Raw genomic sequence first — 16,005 nt, 5'->3', positions numbered from 1 at the left:
ACAACCCATTAGCCCTCCTAAGGGAGTGGATATGGAGAAAAGGGAGGGAGAAAAAAAAGTGTGAGGTGAAGAGAGGCTGCTGTAATATATCCAAAGTGTGCTTGTTTGTTTGGGGGGGTAACCTAAGGTCATATAAAACTTTATTCTTCCAGTAACTGATGTGTCTGGTGAGACTTCCAGTGAGAAAGTACTGCTGTGTATGAAAGGTGCTTTTGCAGGCTAAAACGTTTAGGTACAATTAGTCTGTATTTGTTCATCCTCCGAAATATTATAAAAACATGTACTGTAAGATGGTAGACAATTGGAAACTGAGCTCCTTGAACCAAATGGTTGTTTTATTCATGGGCAGATGATATACAAAGTGTCGGGGTAACAATATTTGAACATTACAATTTTTTTTTTTTACATCAATTAAGTATATGTACATATTTACATTCAAAGGCGTCCAAATTGTTTTACTAGTCTTGTAAAATGTCTGCTTTTATTTTCAAGGTGAAAGGTTAAAAGGGAAAGTAGACCTTGYTGTGTCACGGTCTCTATTTCAATTCCATCTGTCACTCTCCTCCTGAAGTTTCGATCATTGTTATCCATCTGTTACATGTGAAACCATTTCACTGTATCTCTCTCAACCATCTTGTCCCTTACTGGATTTCAGCAGCTTGCTTTGATGTTAAAGGCTGATGTTAAATGCTTTGGGGTCACTATAAGGCATGTTAACATGGCTATTTCCTATGAAAGCTATGTAACTGTACCTGAACCTATGAGCTATAGTCTTGCACTGCATACACATGTTTTTCTTTGGAGTATACTCACTGGCCTTGAACAGAGAAATCATTCTACAGTATTTAAATGCAAAACATTTAAGAATAGTATGTCAGGAAAAACACCTTCCTGGCCTTTAATAGAAGTTCCCCTGCTGTTTTTTCAAAAATATTCCTATTTTACAATTAGTCGTCTTTGTTTTGTCCTCTGACAGAAAAGGATTGCATATACAGTAAGACATTTTAAACAGAGTAATACATTAGATAAATAATGTATAAGTCAAAAGAATAACTATACAACTCTACTATAATATTTGTAAATATAATATTGTACATTCGGATTAGAATGAGTAGGCGGAGAAATGCAAAACATTGTACTGTATTCCTTTTGCTATAACCAACTGTAGTGAACAATATCAACAGTAGACGACGTCCGGTCAAACTTACCATTGCGCGCACACACACGCACGCACACACACACACACCACACATATTACTGTATTCAGACATTTTCAATCCAGATGATGGTTGGGTTTTGGGTTATAAACAAATTGGGTTATCAAATAAGATTATATTGATAAGGAGCATCTCCCTTAATGACCATTTACTGTTAGTTCATATTCCAAAATGCTAATTGATAATTGATATCCCAATACAATGCAAGTGATAGCCATGAAGAACACAAACTTTGTATGCAGTTTCTTTACTATGGTCTGGACTATGCATATGAAAAATGAAGGATCTGATATAACTGCCTAACAATAGAAAGCTTTCTGATTAGTGCAATTGACTTGGCACAATAGGTTTCTCTATATTTTCACTCCTGCTGATTATATCACACAGCTTGAAAATGGAAAGATGGCGTCTCACTGTTCCAATACATCTTGAACATAATGGTAAAGCTGTTATTATCAAAATTGTAGATGTTTGAAATTTCACCTATGAAAAGTATGCTTGGGCTTGAAAATCACTGAGCCCCTTAAACTTCACTAAAGTAATTCAACTTTCCATGTTCTCAGGCAACAGTAAATCCCAGAAAGTATTCAGACCCCTTGATGTTTTCCACATTTTGTTACATTATAGCCTTATTCTAAAATGGATTAAATAAATAAAAATCCTCAGCAGTCTACACACAATACCCCACAATGACAAAGCACTTGTCTTTTTCTTTTTTACATTTTAGCAAATGTATTAAAATATAAAAACAGAAATGCCTGTTTTTACATAAGTATTCAGGTCCTTTGCTATGAGACTCGAAATTGAGCTCAGGTGCATCCGGTTTCCATTGAACATTCTTGAGATGTTTCTACAACTTGATTGGAGTCCACCTGTGGTAAATTCAATTGATTGGACATAATTTGGAAAGGCACACACCTGTCTATATAAGGTCCCACAGTTGACAATGCATGTCAGAGCAAAAACCAAGCCATGAAGTTGAAGGAATTGTCCGTTGAACTCAGAGACAGGATTTTGTTGAGGCACAGATCTGGGGAAGGGTACCAAAACATTTCTACAGCATTGGAGGTCCCTAAAAACACAGTGGCCTCCATCATTCTTAAATGGAAGAAGTTTGGAACCACCAAGACTCTTCCTAGAGCTGGCCGCCCGGCCAAACTGAGCAATCGAGGGAGAGGGCCTTGGTCAGGGAGGTGACCAAGAACCCAATGGTCACTCTGACAGAGCTCAAGAGTTCCTCTGTGGAGATGGGAGAAACTTCCAAAAGGACAACCATCTCTGCAGCACTCCACCAATCAGGCCTTTATGGTAGAGTGGACAGTAGGAAGCCACTCCTCAGYAAAAGGCACATGACAGCCCCCTTGGAGTTTGCAAAAGGCACCTAAAGGACTCTCAGAAAATGACAAACAAGATTATCTGGTCAGATGAAACCAAGATTGAACTCTTTGGCCTGAATGCCAAGCGTCACATATGGAGGAAACMTGGCACCATCCCTATGGTGGCAGCATCCTGCTGTGAGGTTGTTTTTCAGTGGCAGGGACTGGGAGACTAGTCAGGATCGAGGCAAAGATGAACGGAGCAAAGTACAATGGGATCCTTGATGAAAACCTGCTCCAGAGCGCTCAGGACCTCAGACTGGAGCGAAGGTTCAYCTTCCAACAGGACAACGCAGAAGTGGCTTCGGAACAAGTCTCTGAATGTCCTTGTGAGCCCGGACTTGAACCCAATCGAACATCTCTGGAGAGACCTGAAAATAGCCGTGCAGCAATGCTCCCCATCCAACCTGACAAAGCTTGAGAGGATCTGCAAAGAAGAATGGGAGAAACTCCCCAAATACAGGTGTGCCATGCTTGTAGCATCACACTAAAGAAGACTCAATGCTGTAATTGCTGCCAAAGGTGCTTCAACAAAGTACTGAGTAAAGAGTCTGTATACTTATGCAAATGTTTATTTCAGTTTTTTATTTGTAATAAATTTGCAGRAAAAAAATGTTAAACTATTTTTGCTTTGTCATTATGGGCTATTGTGTGTAGATTGATGAGGGGAAAAACGATTTAATCAATTTTAGAATAAGGCTGTAACGTAACAAAATGTGGAAAAAGTCAAGAGKTCTGAAAACATTCCCAAAGGCACTGTATAGTCTGCATTCCTCCAATCATGCAAAACCCTTCATCAGGACAACACCCATTCAGTCACACAATAAAACACTCACAGTAAACACTTGACAGGTCTTCGCTGGCTCATCCTTTTCCTCCCGCTCCCAGTCAGCGGCACACAGAGTTAGGGCTGGGTCGTCATGAGACGAGGYGAGCTGGGGTAGTAGGCAAAGCTGAAGCAGCATGGATGTTGCCAGTGTCCGTACAGTATGTCCAGCTTTAGGGTTAAGAAACAGTGACCAGGAAGTAGGAAGTAACCCCCATCTTCATAGTCTTCCCATCGCTTCAGGGTAAAGTTTCTCTGAGGCACAGATCTGGGATCAGCTTCCCCTCCCCCAATCCTATCTGTAACCATTAGTGGCCCAAAAATACCCAATATCAGCATCTAGGAGCAACTTCACCCTACTCCCTTCCCAACACAATGGTCCCTATCAGACCAGATCCTAGCTAAGTCTGACCTGAGCAAATATGCAATCAGAGGGGGTGTTGGTGTGTTTAAGACACATAGAGGTAAATGACTGCAATGCTTAGGTTCATGATTGCCATCGCACAGTCCTTTACCTAACTCCCACCCCTTCCCAATACCCGTCATCCCTGACCGTAAGTTCCCCTACTTCCCCTTGCCTGGACACTGCCCCAGCCCCAGACCTCCAAGCCTCTACCCCAGGATGTCCAGGTAGATAGGGGGGCTCTTGACAAGGGCAAGGAGGCGGCTGTGGATGTCCTTGATGACCAGCCTCTGCTGGGGCTCCCTTTGCCAGCAACCCTGCATCAGGCCGTGCACCTCTTTGGGGCAAGTGCGTGGTCTCTCCAGCTCCCGGCCCTGTGTAATGCACTCGATAGCCTGTGGGGATGCAAATAGAGGCAGAGGGAGGGGGTTAGAATTAAAAGGTCTGCTAGCTACAGTAACTCCAGGTTTTTGCAATGCCTCTTTATTTGGGGCTATTACCTCAGGGTTTGAATGTTTTCATGATCGTCACTTTTCATTAATTTGACCAGACAAGCTCAAGCTACGCCAGAGAGCTTAAGGCGAAGACACTTGGGTAAGAACAATAAGTGGAGTTGTCAAGATGAGTCGACAACTTCTGCACAATTCTGGAGAACGTTCTGTGAGAACCAAAGATGTTGCCTCTAATAAGCTGGTGATCTTTCAAAACAATGGAATGGTATTCATCAGAAAAATGTCAAATTGACACATTCTTGTCAAATTGTCAAATTTACACATTCTTACACTTGGCATGGCTCGGTGCATTTATCACTGTCAAGAACTGAATTGCACTATGCCTATTCCCATTCAAGGACTGCCCTTGGCCSCACATCACACAAAGAGCCAGCAACTTAACCCTTTTAAAGAGTTCAATATCCCTAACCTAATCCAATGAACTGAAGAGACCTGTCAGCACTAAACCTCATGATACTATAATGCCCAGCTAGCACATTTGGGTCCTTGGAAGATTTGGGAACGTACATTTTTGGTTTCCCATTGGTTCTGGGAACGAAGTCATACATTTCCTGACCAGTAAAGCAGAACGTTTTTTAAACGTTATTAGATTTTAAGTGATAATTTTGCCTGATATTTTTAGGTTCTGAAAACGTTTTACTATAGTTCCCTGAAGGTTTTCCTCTGAGGTTTTATTAACATTCTCAGAACGGAAATTATAGGTTATTTGAAGGTAATTAAATAGCATTCTGAGTTTCAATAACACTGCTAGCTTAGAATCATTGTTTTGAAACTCCAAGCACAGATAGGACTCGTGGAAATGAATTTTCTTAGGCATTAATCATGTAAAAACACATGTATTTTTTATTGTGGCACAGCGTCAGTGAGATTCAAACCTATGATCTTCTGTTCTTCAGCCATGGAATTTGTCCACTGCACTACCAGGATGGAGCTAGCATGCCATGTTTTTTTACTTATACAAAGCTGTACATTTTTGTCATTTTAGTTTATAACTTTTAGGAAATGTAATGTAATGAAACACCAAGAAAATAATGTTTTTTTGTAAAGTTTCTTAAAAGTGCTGAGAATGTTTCAAAGCAACTATTCTGCACCATTCCCAGAAAGTTGTGGAAAGGTTGTATGCATAATAACCATAGGACAACCACACTCTTACCGAGCTCTAAGAAACATAAGGTTCTCAGTACATTGTGTGCATCTTCATAAGTGAACAAAAATGTATAGTGACTTTCCAAGATGGCCGCCCGTCTCCTTATCTCAGACCTAGATGGAGTGTTTGGGATGATTTATCCCTGCCTTCCCTAATTAGACGACATGATAATTACACATGTCCATCATTGGCGGGGAAGGATTAGGTTAACAAGGTTAAACGTCATTGGCCCTGGGYAAAGATGAGAGCCAATGAGATTAGAATTGAGTAGACGGGAAAATTGATCTACCCTCCACTTGAAAGGAAAGAGGGTTCTAGTCCATAATGGTGTGTTGCGGTCAGGACAGAGTCCACTTCTTGGGGTGCAACCTAAAAGGGTTGGACTGGGCCCGCCATGATTGCTATGAAGTCATTGATTGGCTGTATAGCAGAYGGGAAATCCTAGTGCTCTAGTCTCCTTCTATGATCAAACACTTCACCCTCTATCCACTGGCTGAATGATGATGAGGTACCGTATTTACACTTTGCCTGGACACTGTTCCATTACTCAACTCAACTAGATATCAGAGTTATAGCTACTTCATTATTACTATGAATTTAGAAGGTTTTGATCACCAATACAAAGATGCCCCTTTCACAAAAAAAGGTAGGTGCTTATATTTGTCCTATTTCACATGTGAATTGGAAATGTGTTTTTGCATATCCCACTCTCCCTGAGACACCATCAGAGAGTAGGGTCACGGCCAGAGTCTGCAATTATGAACAGCACCTGGAGAAATGAGCATTGCTCAATGGAACATCAACAGATTCTTCACCTTGTCAGCTCAGGGACTCGAACCGCCATTCTTTCAGTTACTGGCCCAATTCTCTAACCACTAGGCAATCTTCCACCCCATGTTGCTTCCTACCTAGTGCCCAGTTCCTTACCTCACTGTTGGAGAGCTGGTACCAGGGCTGTTTCCCATAGGTGAAGATCTCCCAGAGGACCACTCCAAAGCTCCAGATATCACTCTCCGTGGTGAACTTCCTGTACATGATGCTCTCCGGGGGCATCCAGCGAATAGGAAGCATCGTACGCCCACCCACCTGACAGGAGTGAGGTCAATGGTCATTCAATTGTACATTCATAGAATTATAATTAATATGACAACTGAGATGTACCATGCTACTTCATACAGTATGTGATAAGCCTATACATTGAAAATATCAATATGTATTTTTTTGTACATAGAGTTGGATATACTCTTTTGTGAAATGTTACGTGACAATGACGTGTTAGATGACAAATCCCCACCCTAAAAAAGTATTTCACTACTTCCACCTTTACCCTGTAGTAGTCTGTGCTGTAGATGTCCCGGGACATGCCAAAGTCTCCTATCTTGACCATCAGACCCTCTCCCATATCTCCCACCAGGCAGTTGCGTGTGGCCAGGTCCCGGTGCACGAAGTGAAGGGAGGCCAGGTAGACCATGCCCGAAGCGATCTGGGCGGCGATGTGCAGCATCTGGGGAAGAGTGAGCTGGCCCAACGGTGGCATCTTCACCTCCTCCAGGATATGGGCATCTGGACCGTGCGCCCTGGAGGACACGGGGAGGAGAGGTCACGACCTTTCGAGTTTTACAGGCTTTTTGGTGAACGGTGTGTGACATACTTTGGCTGACATCCATCGGGACCCGTATTCACAGAGTCTCAGAGTAGTGTTAATATAGGATCACATAGCCTTTTAGATCATAATGAATATATGAACCGGAAGACCTGATCCTGGATCAGCGCTCCTACTCTGAGACGCTTTGTGATATGGGCCCAGTTCTCCCAGATTAATTTAGGCTTCTGATTGGTGCTTCGACGCATGAACTTTTGCACCAACCTAGTGATGCAACATCAACATACAGATGGATGATTACTGCATGCAATCTGCAGATGGAACATGTTGGATGTATACAAGATCTTTTAAGTGTAATAGAGGYGGTCAGCTAGAGACCAAGCCATAACAAAACAACTTAACAAGATGGTTAATAGGAAACATAAGGCTTGTTATACGCCTTGCATTCATTTGGAATAATTTGATTCCGAGATGCATGATAGCCTTACTCTTCAAACGTTCCACAGTTTCTCTCAATATGGCATCCACCCCACCCACTCTGACTTGTAGCTCACTCCCAATAAGCTCCCCGATGTGTCCATCAATCCTAATAGAAATGTGTCACTTGCAGGAAGTTATCTATTCTATCACTATTAGTTTAACAGGCAGGTGGTAGGGTAGACGAGCAGCTGCCTCATAGGCCAAGAGACACACATCCATTCTGTCTGCTTGGAAATGTGATTTCCATCTATCCATGAATCTGGATAGTGTGTGCTGTGTCTGTGTGCGCATTGAGTCTCCATTCCCAGTCTGGCCCCACTGGACACCTGGCAGTGGCAGACATACACTGTCGATGTCTGTTTCAATGGTGTCTCAGAGTACGTCCCAGGTGCAGCATGAGTGCTACAGTATCAACGTGGTGCTCTGTCTGAGTGCTACAGTATCAACGTGGTGCTCTGTCTGAGTGCTACAGTATCAACGTGGTGTCTGTCTGAGTGCTACGTATCAGACTGGTGCTCGACTGTGCTACGAGTAATCAAATGTGTGCTCTGTCTGAGTGCTACAGTATCAACGTTGGTGCTCTGTTCTGAGTGCTCCACAGTATCAACGTGGTGCTCTGTCTGAGTGCTACAGTATCAACTTGGTGCTCTGTCTGAGTGCTACCCCAGTATCAACGTTGCTCTGTCTGAGTGCTACAGTATCAACGGTGTGCTCTGTCTGAGTGCTAACAGTATCAACGTGGTGCTCTGTCTGAGTGCTACAGTATCAACGTGGTGCTCTTTCTGAGTGCTACAGTATCAACGTGGTGCCTTGTCGGAGTGCTACAGTATCAACGTGGTGTCTGTCTGAGTGCTACAGTATCAAGTGGTGCTTCTGTCTGAGTGCTACCAGTATCAACGTGGTCTCTGTCTGAGTGCTACAGTATCAACGTGGTGTCTGTCTGAGTGCTACAGTATCAACGTGGTGCTCTGTCTGAGTGCTACAGTATCAACGTGGTGCTCTGTCTGAGTGCTACAGTATCAACGTGGTGCTCTGTCTGAGTGTACAGTATCAACGTGGTGCTTCTGTCTGAGTGCTACAGTATCAACGTGGTGCTCTGTCTGAGTGCTAAGTATCAACGGTGCTCGTCTGAGTGCTACAGATCAACGTGGTGCTCTGTCTGAGTGCTACACGTATCAACGTGGTGCTCTCTCTGAGTGCTAAGTAAATGAACGTGGCTCTGTCTGGTGCTACAGTATAACGTGGTGCTCTGTGCTGGGTGCTACAGTATCAACGTGGTGCTCTGTCTGGGTGCTCAGTGAACATCTCTCCTGCATCCATGTTGGACCAGACTTGCCTTTAGAACTTCAGAGTGTAGACAGGCTACGAGAAGTTCTGCGGTTGACGTGGACATCTTCAATGATATGATATCCGAAATGCATCTAAAATCACATATTCAGTCATCCCAGATCACAGAAATTATTTGGTACTCCCAAAACGAAGTGTCCTTAACCACTGCAACACATTGTTGGTCCACCCCAAGTGGATTATTGTCTTGGGAACACAACAGGGTAGAGCAGTGAGGACGATGGTGTCTACAAGTGTGGCTTGGCATAGAATCAGTTGCATTTGTGTGGTTCATCAAGGTCAATTAAGTGGCTTTGCTGAAGAGCAGTGGACACAACGTTGCAGAGATGTCAGAACAAAACCCTCTGCTTCTAAATAGTTACCATGCTGAAGCTAATTAGTAAGCAGTTAACAGGGGAAGGTTAGCATGGGCGGCCATGAGGTTATCCCTGTGGGGATTTAAGTAGGAGGTTCTGTTTCTTTTCCATACCTGAGGAAGCGGTTGAGGTCTCCATGTCTCATGTATTCAAACACCATCGCCAGTGGCTCTCCGTCTGTACACACTCCATAGAAGCGAACAATGTTCTGGTGCTGGAGCACTGTGAGCAGCTCAGCCTCTCTCTGGAAGTCCTGCCGGGTCGACTCATTGGCATCCTTCAGAGTCTGACCACAGAGAAACACAGTCACGGGAGGATATGACATCATCATGTTTAGGAGGTCTAAACTTCATGTAATGCACCTCTGTAAGTGTGGCCATGGATGGAAGTCTCATGCATACCTTGATGGCCACCAGCATTTTGTCACTGTCCGGACTGAGGTTGGCACACTCTGCCAGGTAGACTTTGCCAAACGCCCCCTCACCCAATTCCCACTTCAGAACTACATCCTGTCTTTTGATGTGCTGCACACCTGTACATACAAAGAGAAAGGCTTTTAACATTGGGCCTTATGAAACATTGTAAGATCACTGCATTACCAACTTTATCTAGGGAAAAACATGGTAGATATTAAATGCAATCATAATGAAGTTAGCACGTATCCACTCCCTAGTTGTATTCCGATTCCACTCACACATGTCTTTGTCTTTGAAAATGCCACAGAAGTACTGGGGGTTCTCCACAAAGCTGGACATCCCAGAGTCGTCAGAGGAAGGAGGGCTGGCCCCAAAGTTCAGGAAACGCAGTGACACAGCAAGATCATCCTCTGTTCCCAAGACAGATGAACCTGGAGAGAGAGAGAGAGAGAGAGAGAGAGAGAGAGAGAGACCTGAATGTGATACATCCATTTATTTTTCAGCAATTTATGGATGCATTGTTCAGCAACAAAGAAAATGTTGGAAAGTGGACGTCAGAGCAGTAAGCAACTACTGTATTTTCTGCAGACAGTATTAAAAATCATAAAACCCACTCAACAAGAAAACCACAGAACCCCCAGAGCCCCTGATAGAAAATGGTGGATGGCAGCAAGCGAGGGGAAACGAGTTGGCCAGAAGGGGGCCCACTTAGGCAATCAGGCCCACTTAGGCACTTTCTGGGGGGGTCCGAGAGGACCTATCACGCCTACAGTAGCTGGTCTCCATCAGTCTTCTTTAATGGCCCACGCTGCTGCTAGGGGCTCCTGACGCCGTTCACTGCTGTAATTAAGGCACTCTAACCGAGCTGTTGGGCTGACAGTGTGCAAAGTTACAGCCTGGCGGAAACCCTATTTTGCCTGGCCTCATGTGAATTACTTTTAGAAAGGAATACAATGCTTGCTGTGGAACTATTGGCAATTCCAAAGGGATAATGAAATAAATGAGTTGGCATTGTCGCTGGCTTTTGGTTGTTTCAGTTTGGAATGGATATGCGTTTTCAAAGTCTTTACCGTTGGCAAAGTGTCATATTCTCCTGGGGTTGTCTCTTATTGAATTATCCAGACAGGGAAATGTCAGAATTCAGTCTCAACCCTTCACTTTCTAACAACTGAGGTGTTTTGAGAACAGCTAACCCATCACAGGTTGTTTCATAGCCGTCCTCTATGAAATCCCAAGTAACGTGTTGCTTACCCTCTGAGTATAGGAGACTATACCTTGTTCAAAATGACAACCGACAGACACTACTGTGGTATTTGAAACACATTGCATAGTAGAGTGTGTCACTTACGGTGAATACCAAACTTGGACTGCTGGCCRCACTTGTTGATGACCAGTACCATAATGAGGAGGAAGGCGCAAGCAAACACAGCCARACCCACTGCCACCGACACCTGCACAGAAACATAATTAGCATCAACATAGCTTAGCATAGCATAACAGAAATTTGCTAAAACATTTGCGTTCCATACTGTATGTTATATTATTACTATGTTTCAGACCCATTGAATGGTGTCTCACCCCAAACACTCTGCTCTCCGTGTTCTCAGTGACATCCTCATTAGATTTGTTGGTGGGAACTGGAGGGAGCAGAAAAGGAATCATTAATGATGGATCGTTACTCACAAATCACCTTGATAACCACATATAAAGTATGCAAGACACTGACACAGTGTATAATTTTTTTTTTCAAACTCCTGGGTAATTTACACTCCACTACCCGTGGTAAGTATTTTTTGTTCTCGTTAGGTACAGTTTAGAAAGTTGTCTGTTTCTACAAGGTAATAATCACTGTCAAAATAACATTCAAAAGGTTTACCTGGATCACTTTCTTCAAGGACTGGCATGAAGAAAAGGAGAGGATGACAAATTTAGACTAAGTATACAGTACATACTGTACATTCAAGATGAGACTGTATCTAACATAACACAAGTTGGTGAATAGTGAGGGTCAGTATCATTGAGATCCTATTAAATTACTATTATTATTATTATTATTATTATTATTATTCTATGACCTTTAATTTCAGACAATCACCTGGGATGATGCCCTCAGGATCAAAGGGGTCAAAGGGGTTGTCCATGAACATCCCTGTGGCCGTGGCTTGGTCCACGCCCAGTCTGTTCCCCACGATGATGGTGTAGAGGCCGTTGTTCAGGTGGGTGGGCTTGTTGAGAAATAGACAACCGTGCTTCACAGAGCCGTCGTCCGAGTCGGGAATGAACTGTGTGTAGGTGTAACGGCCCTCGGTCAGGTTAAAGCCGTTGAAAAGCCAGCGGATGGATGGCTCAGGGTTCCCGTCCACCTTAAAGGGGAAACACCAGTGGTGCTGTGGCTCGGCGTTGTGCAGGAATATGATTTTGGATGGAACTGGATGGAAGACATGAGATATGGTCCGTTAGGATGTGTGAGTGAGTAAGGCGATAAGGTGAAACAAAGGCTATTTCTGAATTCAGAACACTGGTCAACCTACTGTACAGTGAGCAATACCCTCAAAATCGTTGACAATAAATGTGTGTAAATCATTAAACATGATATTAGAATGAGATCACATTTAGCTGAAATAATTATCCACAAAGCTATAACCATAGTTATCTACACATAAATGATCTCTATGTGCTGAATTTTCAGTTTACCACATCCAACCTGTTTCAGACAAAGTTATTGGTTGGTCAATAGAAGGTACAGCCTCATCCAAGTGCCCTATACTGTAGGTTYCTCCTATGCGTTTCCATGAATCAATGTTCTTTCATCTGCACTGTCAACCTGTTGACCTGGTATGAATAATGAATCCAGGTTTTGTTAGGGCCCCTAACCACAAGAGCTACCTGGAAGCACGGAGCTGACAAGAAGCTACAGGAAATGGCTTCTTTAGATCGAAGACTATGCTGATGCAGAGAGACCCCTCACTCTGACAATTTCCACCAACCATTCCACTGCTCTTAACCTATGACCCTACTGCAGAAAATGCTGTGCTAAAGGGATACCAAGGCATTTGTCTCTTTCCTCTTGAGATTATCTCTGGAAAGAGATGCTAAAGACAGTCATGGACGGCAAATAAATAGCACAATTAGCACAACCCATCAGGTTTGACTTAATGTCCCCAATTTAGTTAATAGTGAGTTAGAAAAGAGCCCAATATGAGCTTTGTTGAACTCTGTATGAAATGAAATAATAAATTATAGTTAACCGTTAAACGTTTTCTTCGTAGATTAGATTTGTTTGATTGATTCTTGCAATCGCTTTCTGGGGTGTAGTCTATATTTTCATTTTGAAAAACCTTTTCCCAAACAAGTTAATTTTATATATATTACTGAATGGATGCTGCCTCTGCAGCACCAATCGCTTGAATCCCAGGAAGTGGTCAGACCAGCCACTCAACAGAGCAGAGCCCTGGCTGTAAACACCGCACTGATCGGGGAGCTAATTAAGGGTAATTAAAGGCTAGCGGTTAATGAGTGTCCATCCACCAGGGGGAATGATGTTGATAGATTAGCCGCGCTAACGCACTTACAGGCTGCCAATCACTCCGGATGAATATTGTGTTCCGGAGTAGGAGGGAGAAGTCCATTAGCCGGGGCTCTTATCGAATCTTACCACGCTTATCAGCCCATTTTCCTACCGACATTCATTAACTGTCCCTCGATGCTCATGCATTTGGCTGCAACTCTTTTTGGGATTTATTTTCCAATGAGTGTCACTGAGTTGGTGAAATGATATTGTTTGGCCAATATTTACTGTAATGTATTGCTAATGCATCAACGCACTCTCTTCTGTGGGATCACAGTTTGCAGAAATTCAGATATTTTTCAGTAGTAAAGCTGGGCTAAGGCAAAACCACAGTCTCTGACAGTATAATGTCTCTTCTATAATCAGATGTCTGTTTTGTTCTGTCATCTGTTTGAGGTCTTTGTCCGCGTAGGGTTGATAAATGAGAAAAATGCAACTATAAAAATAATGCATCACCAATGTAACRTTACAGTGATGTATTACCAATGCTGTGGCAACTCGTCATTCAGGGCAGGTGAGGCACCTGTTTCGAGCCCCACCTGTTTAKCTAAGAATATATACATATACAGTACCAGTCAAAAGTTTGGATACACCTACTCATTCAAGGGTCTTTCTTTATTCTTTACTATTTTCTACATTGTAGAATAATAGTGAAGATAACAAAACTATGAAAAAACACATGGAATCATGTAGTAACCAAAAAAGTGTTAAAGAAATATACAAAATATATTTTATATTTGAGATTCTTCAAAGTAGCCACCCTTTGCCTTGATGACAGCTTTGCACACTCTTGGCATTCTTTCAACCAGCTTCACCTGGAATGCTTTCAGGCTTTCAGTCTTGAAGGAATTCCCATATATGCTGAGCACTTGTTGGCTGCTTTTCCTTCACTCTGCGGTCCAACTCATCCCAAACCATCTCAATTTGGTTGAGGTCGGGTGATTGTGGAGGCCAGGTCATCTGATGCAGAACTCCATCCCTATCCTTGGTCAATAGCCCTTACACAGCCTGGAGGTGAGTCGGGTCATTGTCCTATTGAAAAACAAATAATATTCCCACTAAGCGCAAACCAGATGGGATGGCGTATCGCTGCAGAATGCTGTGGTAGCCATGCTGGTTAAGTGTGCCTTGAATTCCAAGTAAATCACAGACAGTGTCACCAGCAAAGCACCCCCACACCATCACACCTCCTCATCCATGATTAACGGTGGGAACCACACATGCGGAGATCATCCGTTCACCTACTCTGCGTCTCACAAAGACACGGCGGTTGGAACCAAAAATCTCAAATATCCACCAGTCTATTGTCCATTGCTCGTGTTTCTTGGCCCATGCAAGTCTCTTCTTCTTATTGGTGTCATTTGGTAGTAGATCCTTTGCCGCACTTCGACCATGATGGCCTGATTCACGCAGTCTCCTCTGAACAGTTGAGGTTGAGATGTGTCTGTCACTTGAACTCTGTGAAGCATTTATTTGGCTGCAACTTCTGAGGTTGGTAACTCTAATGAACTCATCGTCTGCAACAGAGGTAAMTCTGGGTCTTCCTTTCCTATGGCGGTCCTCATGAGAGCCAGTTTCATCATAGCGCTTGATGGGTTTTGCGACTGCACCTGAAGAAACTTTCAAAGTTCTTGAAATGTTCCGTATTGACTGACCTTCATGTCTGAAAGTAACAATGGACTGTCATTTCTCTTTGCTTATTTGAGTTGTTCTTGCCATAATATGGACTTGGTCTTTTAGCAAATAGGGCTATCTTCTATATACCACCTCTACCTTGTTAAAACACAACTGATTGGTACAAACGCATTTAGAAGGAAAGAAATTCCGCAAATTAACTTTAAACAAGGCACACCTGTTAATTGAAATCCGTTCCTCATGAAGTTGGTTGAGAAAATGCCAAGAGTGTGCAAAGCTGTCATCAAGGCAAAGGGTGGCTACTTTAAAGAATCTCAAATCTCAAATATGTTGTATATTTGTTTAACACTTTTTTGGTTACTACATGATTCCATATGTGTTATTTCATAGTTTTGATGTCTTCACGATTATTCTACAATGTCGAAAATAGTACAAATAAAGAAAACCCTTGAATGAGTAGGTGTGTCCAAACTTTTGATTGATACTATATATATATACAGTTGAACTYGGAGGTTTACATACACCTTAGCCAAATACATTTAAACTCAGTTTTTCACAATTCCTGACGTTTCATCCTAGTAAAGATTATCTGTCTTAGGTCAGTTAGGATCACCAATGTATTCTAAGAATGTGAAATGTCAGAATAATAGTAGAGAGAATTATTTATTTCAGCTTATATTTCTTTCACCACATTGCTAGTGGGTCAGAAGTTTACATATACTCAATTAGTATTTGGTAGCATTGCCTTTAACTTGTTTAACTTGGGTGAAATGTTTCGGGTAGCCTTCCACAAGCTTCCCACAATAAATTGGGTGAATTTTGGTCCATTCCTCCTGACAGATCCTACAGGTTTGTAGGCCTCCTTGCTCGCACACGCTTTTTCAGTTCTGTCTGACATGTTTCGGGTAGCCTTCCACAAGCTTCCACAATAAATGGTGAGTGAAATTTTGGTCCATTCCTCCTTGCTCGCACACGCTTTTCAGTTTCGAAATGTTTCAGGTAGCCGTTCCACAAGCTTCCACAATAAATTGGGTGAATTTTTTGGTCCATTCCTCCTGACAGATCCTACAGGTTTGTAGGCCTCCTTGCTCGCACACGCTTTTTTCAGTTCTGATGTTG

General features: G+C 42.8%; 1 protein-coding gene across 2 annotated transcripts in view; it reads right to left on the bottom strand.

Moving 5' to 3' along the window:
- Nucleotides 1–314: 314 nt before the first annotated feature.
- Nucleotides 315–16,005, bottom strand: part of ntrk1 (neurotrophic tyrosine kinase, receptor, type 1) — a 30,645-nt gene continuing 14,954 nt past the window's right edge. Inside the window, exons 8-17 of one of the 2 annotated variants that reach the window (XM_023989141.2) lie at nt 11,779–12,111; nt 11,560–11,580; nt 11,262–11,320; nt 11,032–11,134; nt 9,962–10,114; nt 9,669–9,799; nt 9,381–9,553; nt 6,803–7,058; nt 6,409–6,567; nt 315–4,217 (exon numbers count right to left, since the gene is read on the bottom strand). In XM_023989141.2, the coding sequence (XP_023844909.1) occupies nt 4,032–4,217; nt 6,409–6,567; nt 6,803–7,058; nt 9,381–9,553; nt 9,669–9,799; nt 9,962–10,114; nt 11,032–11,134; nt 11,262–11,320; nt 11,560–11,580; nt 11,779–12,111 (1,574 nt within the window). In that variant the 3' untranslated portion in view covers nt 315–4,031. The remainder of the gene's footprint in view (nt 4,218–6,408; nt 6,568–6,802; nt 7,059–9,380; nt 9,554–9,668; nt 9,800–9,961; nt 10,115–11,031; nt 11,135–11,261; nt 11,321–11,559; nt 11,581–11,778; nt 12,112–16,005) is intronic. The other variant, XM_023989143.2, reaches the window with a different exon arrangement.

This window comes from Salvelinus sp. IW2-2015, linkage group LG6.1, assembly GCF_002910315.2.
Source record: "Salvelinus sp. IW2-2015 linkage group LG6.1, ASM291031v2, whole genome shotgun sequence".
Lineage (NCBI taxonomy): Eukaryota > Metazoa > Chordata > Actinopteri > Salmoniformes > Salmonidae > Salvelinus > Salvelinus sp. IW2-2015.
This window is presented reverse-complemented; position numbering and strand designations above follow the sequence as displayed.